The 11,765-nt window shown below is 41.4% G+C and overlaps 1 protein-coding gene across 1 annotated transcript in view; it reads right to left on the bottom strand.

Annotated features, from left to right (window-relative positions):
• Positions 1–7,374: 7,374 nt before the first annotated feature.
• The window catches only part of LOC125462604 (heparan sulfate glucosamine 3-O-sulfotransferase 3A1-like), a 189,059-nt gene continuing 184,668 nt past the window's right edge, over positions 7,375–11,765 (bottom strand). The window contains exon 2 of the mRNA XM_059653900.1: positions 7,375–10,373. Within this exon, the coding sequence (XP_059509883.1) occupies positions 9,755–10,373 (619 nt within the window). The 3' untranslated portion in view covers positions 7,375–9,754. The remainder of the gene's footprint in view (positions 10,374–11,765) is intronic.

The raw sequence follows: 11,765 nt of genomic DNA, 5'->3' as shown, positions 1-11,765 counted from the left end.
AGCAGCTCCGTGACGCGGGACTCCGTGCTCTACGGGCTGTTTCCGGGGACGCACACCGAGACCAACATCAACTGCGCCCGGAGGACCATCAATGCGGTGAAAGACGCTCTTTGGTCTGCCCGCAACTTGCTGGTCTGCCAGCTGAAAGAACTGACCCCGACCGAGTGTTGCAGACTGGCGCACTCCAAGGTCCAGGGCTACGTGCTGAGGGACGCGCTAAAGCTTGGGGCAGCCGCCGCCAAGGCGCGATGGGGAAAGACCACCGTATGAGCCCCCTCGTCCAGAAAAGGGAAAAGAATCCTATCTGGTAACTGGGCCCAGCTGGCGCCTTCCCCAACTGGGCAGGGGGCCAACTGGGACTGTGCGGGGTGACGACTGCCGGGGCGGTTTCTTTGCTTTGTTTCTTTTTTCTCTGTTTTGTTTTTTTTTCCCTTTAGTTGGTGTACGTACCCCCGGGTAACCCGGAGTGGCTTGCATGACTGGGTAGGTGTATAAATGTTTTATTTTTTGTACATTCTATGAATAAAGTATATTTTTTCAAATAAAAAAAAAGGTGACGAAACGTCTGAAAACTAACCTTCCAGCTCAGCGAGCAAACTCACATCCAGAACCTCAACCTGAGGTACAAATCTTCTCAAAACTCGCTACTATTTATATATGTATGTGCATTATATATTTTATATGTATGCGTGCAATTTTAAATTGGTATTATAATGTTTTTGTTCATATGATTAAAATGCATAAACTAAAGTCTAAAATTAAACCTTAATAAGACAACCTGATCTCTACAAAGATATATTAAAATAATCATTCTTACTAAATGAAGGCAGGCAGTTAATTTTTTAAAAATAATTTTAAGCTCTAGTAGAGCAAATAAACCAGGGTCACTTTTATTGAAAGAAAATGTGATTACCCATTGAAAACTAACATTTTAACAATTGTTCAAAGCTGCAATTAGGGCAAAGGTTGGGGTAGGATCAAATGCAAGGTCAAGCACCTTGCCGGTGAAAATGATAGAAACTGCAAGTGACCTTTTGCCTCAAGAGAGTGGTCTGTGGTGTTTCTAACTGCTCAAAGCAAATTCTACCTTCTCGCAGCGAAGAAATGCGGAGCTGGAAATTGTACGTTCATGAAGTTACATCTCAGGTACTCTCTCAATAACAGGGAAACGTTTATTCATTTTTCCGAGATATGATGAAGTGGAGATTCAGGTTGGACAAAGCCAATAGTGCTCTCGGTCCAATGCAATGAATACAAACACTTGACCCCAAACTGCAAGGGCAGCAATTAGGTTCAACGGGGGATTGTGTGAGGCTTCGAAAATCCAAATCCATGCAGTCAACTGCCCGCAGTATTCGCGAGACCTCATTCAGCATCCTTAATGAGCCTGCAATCTGAGATTCAATACGGCTGTGGCTGCTTTTGGATGCTCTTAATGCTGCAGTCTATATGTTATTGTGCTGCCACAGAAAGGCTTGCTCTTCAGATGTTTGGCTGCTTTACAAAAGGGAGAGACAGACACCCTTTACAGCAAGGCTGGAGTTTTGCATATCAATATGGCTGCCCCTGAATGTATCCACTCATCTGGCTAATAGGATCACTATCGGCATTCGAGGCTTTCACCGGCACTTTGGGAAACTTCGAAAGCTGTCACTAAGAATAATTTGGTCGAATGTCACCAGTAACAAAATCCAAACATGAGGAGTGCAGTCCATCACAACAAGCTGCCAGAGGAACTGACAACAAGTTCCAGCAGATGGAACATTACACCCCCCACCCCCACCAGAGCATTAGACCAGAGACTACTTTCATCTCGATGGGCTCCCCACTTAATTTTTTTTAAAGACATTTTATCCCCAAATTATACAGTCCAGGGAGAATGCCAAGAGGAAAGAAGTGGTTTTAATTGCTCGTGGTGACTTGCCTTGGCAACGGTTCCGTTGTCCCTAGTGAAGTGAAAAACGTGTACAGAGACTGAAACAAAAACAAATCACCCATTTTCCGTTGCGCTAAGTAGGCTGCTATTCTCTGCAGTATTCCGTATTGACTGTTTTTGAAGGGGAAGGAGTTATATTTAACTTTCTGAAAGTCTCCTGGGACAGATTCAAGTGTTTTGTAGCCGCTTTGAACATCACACCTGCATACAAAGTAGTTCAGAGTAGGGAAAGTACCATCATAGATTGCATGATAAAGATCCATGTATATTGGAAGAATACTGATATCAGCAAATGGACTCACCCAGGTGGCTTTCGTACAACTTGCACCCACAAATACTTACAGTCAAGACAGGAGTCACTCTCATCTGTAAATTTTTGATAAGATATGCTTCCAGATGTATCTGTTTTGCATCCAGCCCCAATTTCTACTCAGGGCTATTCCCAGCAGAGAACTGGACTTTGCAGCTGTTAACAGGGGTGTCATCAGGCTTGATTCTTAGATAGCAAGGTGTAGAGCCAGATGAACACAGCAGGCCAAGCAGCATCAGAGGAGCAGGAAAGCTGATATTTTGGACCTAGACCCTTCGACAGAAATAGGGGAGGAGCAGGGGGTTCTGAAATAAATAGGGAGCGAGGGGGAGGCAGATAGAAGATGGATAAAGGAGAAGATAGGTAGAGAGGAGAAAGACAGGAAGAGGCAGGGATGGAGCCAGTAAAGGTGAGTGTAGGTGGGGAGGTAGGGAGGGAATAGGTCAGTCTGGGGAAGACGGACAGGTCAAGGAGTGGGATGAGCCACCTGGGAAGTAGGAAATGGGGGTGCGGCTTGAGGTGGGAGGAGGGGACAGGTGGGAGGAAGGACAGGTTAAGGAGACGGGGACAAACTGGGCTGGTTTTAGGATGCTGTGGGGAAGGGGAGATTCTGAAGCTTGTGAAGTCCACATTGAAACCATTGGAGCTGCAGGGTTCCCAAGCGGAATATGAGTTGCTGTTCATGCAACCTTCGGGTGGCATTTTTATGGCACTGCAGGAAGCCCAAGAGGGACATGTCGTCTGAAGAATGGGAGGGGGAGTGGAAATGGTTTGCGACTGGGAGGTACATTTGTTTATTGCGAGCCAAGCAGAGGTGTTCCACAAAACGGTCCCCAAGCCTCCGCTTGGTTTCCCCAATGTAGAGGAGGCCACAATGGGAAAAGCGGATGCAGTATACCGCATTAGCAGATGTGCAGATGAACATCTGCTTGATGTGGAAAGTCTTCTTGGGGCCTGGGATGGGGGTGAGGGGCGGGGGGGGGAGGTGTAGGGGCAGGTGTAGCACTTCCTGTAGATGCAAGGAAAACTGCTGGGCATGGTGGGACTGGAGGGGAGTGTGGAGCAGACAAGGGAGTCACGGAGAGGATTCTTAATGGATAACACTAGTATTGGGAATGGTAAGTAAACAGGGTTAACCAGTATCATACACATCCATACAACATGTAGAGTGTGGTAAGTCACAGGAATGTTCCTAGAGCCATTATCAATGTATTTGAGAAAGTCATTGGCAAACACAATATCCCTCACCCGAGTTTTGTCCTTTAACTCAGCCACAGGATGTGTGCATTGCTGATTCGGCCAGCATTTATTGCACATAGGGCCGTTAGAAGTCAATGACATTGCTATGGGTCTGGAATCAAATGTAGGCCAGACCAGGTAAGGATGGCCAGCTTCCTTCCCTACAGGGGATTAGTGAACCAGATCAGTATCCTCCACCTCACCAATGATCAACAATGATTTCATGAGCATTATTAGGCTCCTCAATCCAGATCTATTTTATATTGAATTGAAATTCCACCATCTGCCCCGGCAGGATTTGAACCCAGGTCCCCAGAATGTTGCCTGGATCTCTGGATTAATAGTCTAGTGATAAAACACTCTCATGCAGAGGGAATAAACTATGCCTAACCAGGTCCATTCAAATATGTGGAATATACAATGAAATTGCAATAAGTCACATTCAGCCAGCACAACACTCTGATTGTATAGGTGTTATCAGTCAATCCTGCAGAGAGAATAGGAATCCAGGCACCATTGTCCTACAAGATCATAGGGCTGTTCCCTCATGAGAAAGAGAGAGACACACACACAACCAGGGGTGGTTTAACCTGAGGGTCTCCACACCCTAAGGGAAGGGGACAGGATGAGAAGGAGAGTCATTCATGGTAACCTCAGCTAGTGCTGGGATTGAACCCATGCTTTGGCATCAAACTATATCACAAACCAGCTGAGCTAAACTCTACTGGAATGCTTGTATGACTTAATGTTCTTATTGTACTGGCCTGGGTTCAAGCTTTCACATGTTGTGGAGGCTACAATCAAAGAGCAATTGCTTAATTAGACCTGTACTGCAGGTAAAGAACCTCTCCAACTCACTATGCTGTAAAAACACTCTCTCACACACAGTGTTGGAATTCAATCGCAGTCAAAAGACATCAGAGTTGCAGAATCTTAAGCAATCTGCATAACTAAGAATTGTGAAAATGTCTGTTCATCTACCAACATCAACGCGACTGGTAAACCCTCAGTCGCAGCGTTTAATTATTCATATTTCACAAACAATTCAGAGACTGATCCAAATCAAAACCAAAAGAACTGTGGATGCTGGGAATCTGAAACAAAACCAGAAATCGCTGGAAAAGCTCAGCAGGTCTGGCAGCATCTGTGCAGAGAAAGCAAATTTAACTTTTTGTGTAACTTCTGAGGAAGGGTCACTGGACCCAAAACGTTAACTCGGACCTGCTGATCTTTTCTAGCAATTTCTGTTTTTGTGTCAGGGACTGCCTCATATATTTGTTTTTGCAAATTTGTTTCTTTTTAAACTCGCTTCTTATTCGTATTGTGTGTGTGTTTTTAGCCTTTCTTCTAGTGTACTGTAATTAATAAATTCACTCTTTTTGTTAATTCAAGAAAGCCTAGTGAAATTGGCTCTTTTTAAAACATAAGTTAATTTGAATTTGGGAGAAAGGTCCACAATGGAGGAGATTCCTTTTAAACAAACCCGGCTGCAAACAACTGAGGATGTTGGTGAATAAAGATCCAGTTCATCCCTCCTCTACTAGGAATTCAAAGCTGAGGGCAACTCATCTGGATGTGTAACAAATTGGGAAGCCTTACTTGGAGGAAAAGATGAGGAAATTCAGCCCTGCCATGATAATTCAGCCTAGTACCAACATCTAAAACTCTTGCACAACATAGAACTCCTCAGTTTGGTTTTCAAATGACAGAGGTTAGAGAGAGCAATAAAAGAATACTGTGATATTCAGCCCTTTATACCATGTTGTGTCACCATTGTCTTACCAGACCAGAGGGCTATTCTCTCATTAGAGAGAGAGAGAGAGAGAGAGAGACTGCTGGTGGGAGTTTAACTTGAGGGCCACCACATCTCAGGTGAGGGGAGAGGTCGAAAAGGAGAGTCCTTCACAGTACCCTCAGCTAATGATAGGAATTGAGCCCACATTGTTGGCATCACACTGCTTTGCAGACCAACCTTCTGTGCTAAACCGACCCCCAGTTGTTCTATAATACATTGTTGACATAATTTTAGGCCACGTCCCACCTTATACAGTAGCCTTTGTCCATTTCTTTTAGTGCACTCCTGGGCAATTGAATACCTTATTACAGCAACAACCCAATAACTCAAACAGCCTCTTTTAACAAGAGCTGATTCTGCAATCGTGGTCAGTGAATGGAGCCCATTGATTTTCCCTTGGCAGTGTCGAGCTTCAAATGTTGAAGCTACTGAAGGATTCAAAACAATGCAGTGATTTATTTTTAATTATGAATGCCTGATAAATTAGCTTAAAATTGTACTGTCACAACATCGGTATGTTGTCTGTTTACGGGATGTTTGGTATCTTTGAACGTTGCCCTGTAGATCTTAAACTGTGTACAATTCAGAGAAACAAGGTCCTGGTCTGTCAATTTTGAGAAAAATGCACTGTAGTGGCAGCTGATCCTTCTGTTCGAGCCCAGCACATTTTGAAGAAAAATTCATACAATGCTTTTTATAAACTGACACTCGAGATCCATTTAAAATACATTAAACACTCTGGAAAATAGGCAGAAAACGTTGTGATCACTAGCACAAAATGATAAAGCCCTGGCCAGTGTATTATAGATTTTTATCTGTTTACATGAGGAGAGCCAGTTTTATCATCGGTTATAGGATATCCGAAAATGTTACTAATAAAAGTTCCCCTTATGGAAAATATAAACCAGGAAAATTCGACACTGTAAGCTATACAACAAGATAGGATTACATTATTTCCACTGTTAAATGGGTTTTGCTTTAAAAAACATCAATGCTGTAAAAATATCCAAGAAAAGTTGCCACAAATTCTGTCCTACTTCAATTAGTCCTTTTGAAACTATCCTTCCTATTCGAATTTGATCCCAAGTTTAGCAAGATTCGATAAGTTAGCGTAATAAAATTGGTCTTGTTGTGAATATCTAAAGTGGAGAAACTACTGGGATCTGAAGTGTACCTGATGGGAAATGTCTGAATACATTAGTATTGGGTAAATGAAGCGATTTCAAACACTGTACCAAATAGCCATTTTAGTGGAAAGCTGTAGTTTGAGAAAGGAACAAAATAAGGGCCTGTGTGTAATAACTTCAACACAGGCATATCATTATATATATAAAAGTATCCAAAAAGCAAATGTTTTGTAAATTCACAAAATTTTCTCAATCTGGTAAAAATAACAACAGAATTACTCCAAAGTTACTGATAGTTGAGAAAGGCTCTCTCTGAGTGTTATATAGCTATATCTTCTTTATGAAAAGCATACCCTGACACTGGAAAATTAAAGAATTTGAGTATTAGTGAGTATTACACTTTGTCAAAATTTTTTGTTTTGCAATCGTCAGGATATTTTGTAAGAATACAAGTTTAAGGGGAAAAAATCAAAAGCCCCAGAGGAGAATGCTGATTGGTTAGGAAGTAGGCTGTGATTGGTAGAGTCATCACCATGCAGGATACATCTAAATGCTGATTGGCAGTTAACAGCCAGGCTTTTTCAAATTTTAAACCAGGCAGGTTGGTTGATTGGTTAAAGTGTTGCCAAGCAAGATGAACTAGTGGCTCGCTGTCGCCTATTTTGTTGAATTGAGACAGTGTGTGTGCATGTTCACTCTGTTTACAGTGAACCGAGCCGTGTGTATTAACATATGAAGCTTCCAGTACATGCCAGCACCCATCATAGTGAACCCAAGTGACCAAAACCTGATTGTCAGCATAATTTGTCATACATTCACATTATCCAGAAAATGTTAACCAATTGCAGAATGACATTGAAAATCAGACACTGTGCTGTGTTAGCGCTGGCTGGTAATTTAAGGAATTATCACTTTAGAAACCCAATGATAGAAAATACGCTTTGTTTATAAAGACAAGAATAGTTTCTTCAGTCCATATATAACAATGGGAAAATATTACTTAGAATAACTTCTTATACATCGTGGTGAGTAATGACTTGAGAGCCTCAATTATCTGCCCAACAGAAATAATTACTATATATATAGGCACAGTGTTAAGTAAACTGTACTAAAATAATGAAAATCCACAAAAATGTAAGTAGTAAGCTTGTTGCAAAACATACAGGGACTTTAGTTGAACAAAATTATATTAGTTACTCTTAACCATACATTATGAATACAATAGTAAACTGTATCAATATCAATTAACAGTTTAAAGTATAAAACCAACAAAGGAAAGCCAGAACTTTTCGGTTTGGTATCTTTTGTCCATTGGCTTGTGACATGATGAAACATGTGAAAGGTTTCAACCATAAAATGCATTTCTCGAAGCAGTTACAGCAACTGTAGCATTGAGGGGCAAAGTTATTGTTCGTGAGGCCAGATCATGTGGGTTGCTAACTTATTAGCGACAAGAAAGGTACTTGTTAACCATCTACAAATGGCTGCACTTGTTTTTGAAGATGAGAAAACGTAATACCATGAAGTAGACTTTTATTCACACCTGATCGAGATGAAAATGTGAAGACAGATTAAACCTGCTGCAGATTGGTAACTTGAACCCGAATGGCATATCCACTGTCCATCTCTGCTTTGCATTCTTTCAGAAAGCAGGGAAGGTTTGCTAAACAGCAAGAAAGAACTGTCAGGAAAGACGAGCTTGTATTTCAGTGAAATTGCTCTTCTTGGGGAATTTCTGTAACTGTAATGGGTTTCAGCGCTGGACTAAATTGGACTCAGCCTACAGAGGGCAACAATATTCAAATTAATGAAGCATTCTTTTCTCTACCTTTATGGAAAGGAGGAGGTTAGGTTGAAGCCACTTGCCCGTGATTGAATAAATAGAGATACAAATCTATACTTGTGAAAAAAAACCTTCATCATAATATGGAATATGAATTTGTGTAATCTCACTGCGATTTTACTCAGTGGCAAGCAGTAAAATTAAACTGCTAGTCTTTCAGAGTCCCAGCTTGTTCTCTTGTCCGAAGTGCTGGATCAAGCATTGGTACTTGCTCGGGTCACAGGAAACCAAATTAAATTCGGATTAATGTGTTCAAACCTCTATTCACTTTTTTCAGCATATTTGATGGTGTGCAACTGCCTTTCTCTAGTCTAACAAACAGACATCAATGGACTATCTCTGAATGCTTGCCAATCTGTAGCAATGAGCTTTCAAACGATGTGGCCAGATGCATGACTCTATGTGAAATGCCAAGTGCAAAAAGTAAAATGATGTGATTTTCTCTTTAATATTCTATAGTCAGAAGAGCTTAAGAATAAGATATACAGCTTAGCTGCAAATGTAGTGACTAAAATGGGGTCAATTTAAATCAAGTGTGATTCCTCTCCTCCTAGAAGTTTAAGATTGCACAATTACAGTGAATTTGGATTTCAAATACCACCTCTAACCATCCCAGACAATTACAATTGAAGCAATCCCAGTGGACGGGTGGCTAATAAATGGGTCTGGGCAGTCCAACCCTGAACAGTGAATTTGTTCTAGAGAGGGGCATGATCCATATTCTGTGTACATGTTTTTATTGTCCGCTGTAATGTTAAACATAATCTCTTTTTCCAGGATCTCATAATGGAAAATACCATGGATGCAAAACATGTTTAACATCGAACAGATTGTAACAGGAGAGAAAAAGAAAATCACTACTAATTAGGTAGATAGCTCGTAAATTGAAAAAAAAGATAGATAGGAAGTTACTAAAGCACCAAGCAAATGGTGAATCCAGGAGATATGTAGTTTTTACATTTTAGTGTTTGATTATGGTAAATCAGTGCTGCAATTCAGAGTCAGATCTCTACACCTTCAAGACTGTTTGTTTGGCAGGGTTAGTATTTAATTCAACATGCTTCATAATAAATGCCACCTGCCTTGGACAATACCATGACTGCAAATAGAGGTTTCAGAAATGTTTGTTTCAGGAAAGGCCTAGCATTACTGCTTTTTTTCTGAATGTCACAATCACTGACAACTACTCTTTGTGTCAGACATTTCTGGAGTGATAAAGGTCTTTCGGTTAGTTCCCAATACCATCCAGGAATCAGAGAGCAGTTACAGATTTTTCTTTTAATTCCTAAGAGATTTCCTTTGTTTGTATTTGCCATTTTTGTATCTTTCTTTTTCAAACATCCAGCATGAGGGCTTGGTCTGAAAGGTTCAATGTATGCTCTCGAAAAAGAAAGGCAAATTGATTCGATTTTATGGCAAATTCTGCACTCAGCGACAAGTTAAAAATCAACAAGGTCGCTTGCTTTGGAAGCCAGTTTAATTGTTGGGCTTGAGAAGTGGTGACTTACTCCCAGCCAAAGTCATGGCCTGTCATCTGGTAGAACTTCAGATTAAATGGCCTGTAGAAGTCTTTGAGCCGAAGAACAACGTCCACATCGATTTTGGGGTGAGTCCTTCCCTTAGATTTGCCGAGGCAACGGGGCCGGCTGCTACCCTCCGGCTTTTTCAGGCAAGGAAAGCCCTTGGTTTCATTAAAATAGAAGTGTTTGTCAGTAATGACTCTCTTAAGGCCCAAGAAGTCCTGCACGCGGCCCATCTCACCAGCTGGATCGGTCACGAGCCTCTCCCCACTTACAAAGAGAATTTTGGACAGGGGGAAGTACTGAAGCCAGTTCTCCAGATGCTTGGCATAGATCCCAATGCGGATAGCACTCCACGATGTGTCAATGAGGCCCGTGCTCATGTTTTTGAATGTCAGCATTTGAAAGTTCGGCACTCCCGGGTTCTTGGACAGCGTTTGTGTGTAGTCCGAAATAGCTCTGGTCACAGGGTTCCTGACCACCACAATCAGTTTGGTCTCTTTCGACATAGAAAAGATGCGCTTCGGGGCTTCCTTAGTGACAAAATAACTTGGAGTCTTCTCCATGGTGATCTGGCCTTCCAGTGTGCGAGGCATCAGATTTCTGTGGAACAAGAAAAGAAACTAATTACAATTAAGCAATGACACAAGCACAGTGCAATGTGTCACACTGAGTTTGCAACAGTACCTGGTGATTCTGAGAAATGAATAGAAAATGGAAGATTTAAAAACCAATTCATAATCTTCGTATTGTGTTTTCTCTCCTTAAGGCTCTCGTACCCTCGCACTCCTACTGTTGGGAACATCTACCACCAATTTGGACTACTCCATTTGATTCTGATGATAACACTGCTCAATACTAAACACAGGATGGAGATGGTGTGACAATACAGTTGCTTTAAGAGGTTATTTTGTCCTGATATTTTTTTTAAAAGAGGGATTGAACAAGAGGTGAGGAGCTGTTTGTAAGAGAGTAAACAGCTTGTGAGCCTTGCAGTTTTTTGAAATAAAAGGGTGAAACAATAGAAGCAGCCTGAATGAGTGTGCTCAAGCTCTCACAGAACCAAGAGCTTTAGTTTAGCTTTCAGCAGAAGCTCCTGGGATTGTGAAAAGCTGCCACATCTCTCTTTGTTACAGCTGAGAGGTGGAGTTCTCTCCCTTTCAGAATTGCCTTTTGATGTTCTTTCCTCCTGGATTGGAGAACTGCATGTGAGACAATCTGTTTTCTGAAATTGTCTTTTACCAAGGGTGTGTTTACGGGGTGTTACTGTACTGGAACAGTTAATTAGTAATAGTTACAGTATTGATTATTCTGTTAAGTCTTCCAATAGTTACTCTAAATTCCTCTTTCTTTGGGCAAATTTTTAACTAGAGTATTTAAATAAGTTGTGTTTTGCTTAACGCTGAGTAGGTTGACTGTTCGAATTACATCTGGAATACAGTACCTTAATTTGCCTTAAAAATAAGAAAAAGTTAGGGTCTAGGCTACCTTTTTAAACATATTTTGAGGGGTCTACTCTGGTCCATAAAAATGGTAACTATACACTGGCCAAGTCCAATTCACTCATTTACAACCTTGCATTCATCTGAAGATCGCTTACTTCTAAAAGCCATTGCTCTGCTCAGAAAAAACACGTACAGCATCAAACTATTTTCTGGCATGTCTGTGATCCGATGACGAAACAAGCCTGGGGGCCAGCTACATCAGGTTAAAATAAAGGAAAGGGCAACCTTCTTCATCCTGCTGTGTGCTGTGGATTTGACTTGCATTTCTAATCTTTGTGTGCTTGGATTGACATGCTCCTATCTGGAAATATTTCAAGTCAAATTTTCACAAAATACTGTGGGAACTGGAGTGAGAACATCTGAGCACAATTCAGAGCAGCCTCAACATAGAAGCAGTGCAACAGAGAGAGTTATAGGATTCCTACAGTGTGGAAGCAGGGCCATTTGGAAAACGGAAATGAGGAGACACCTCTTCAGCCAGAGAGTGGTG

The sequence above is a fragment of the Stegostoma tigrinum genome, chromosome 23, assembly GCF_030684315.1.
Source record: "Stegostoma tigrinum isolate sSteTig4 chromosome 23, sSteTig4.hap1, whole genome shotgun sequence".
Classification (NCBI taxonomy): Eukaryota; Metazoa; Chordata; class Chondrichthyes; order Orectolobiformes; family Stegostomatidae; genus Stegostoma; species Stegostoma tigrinum.
This window is presented reverse-complemented; position numbering and strand designations above follow the sequence as displayed.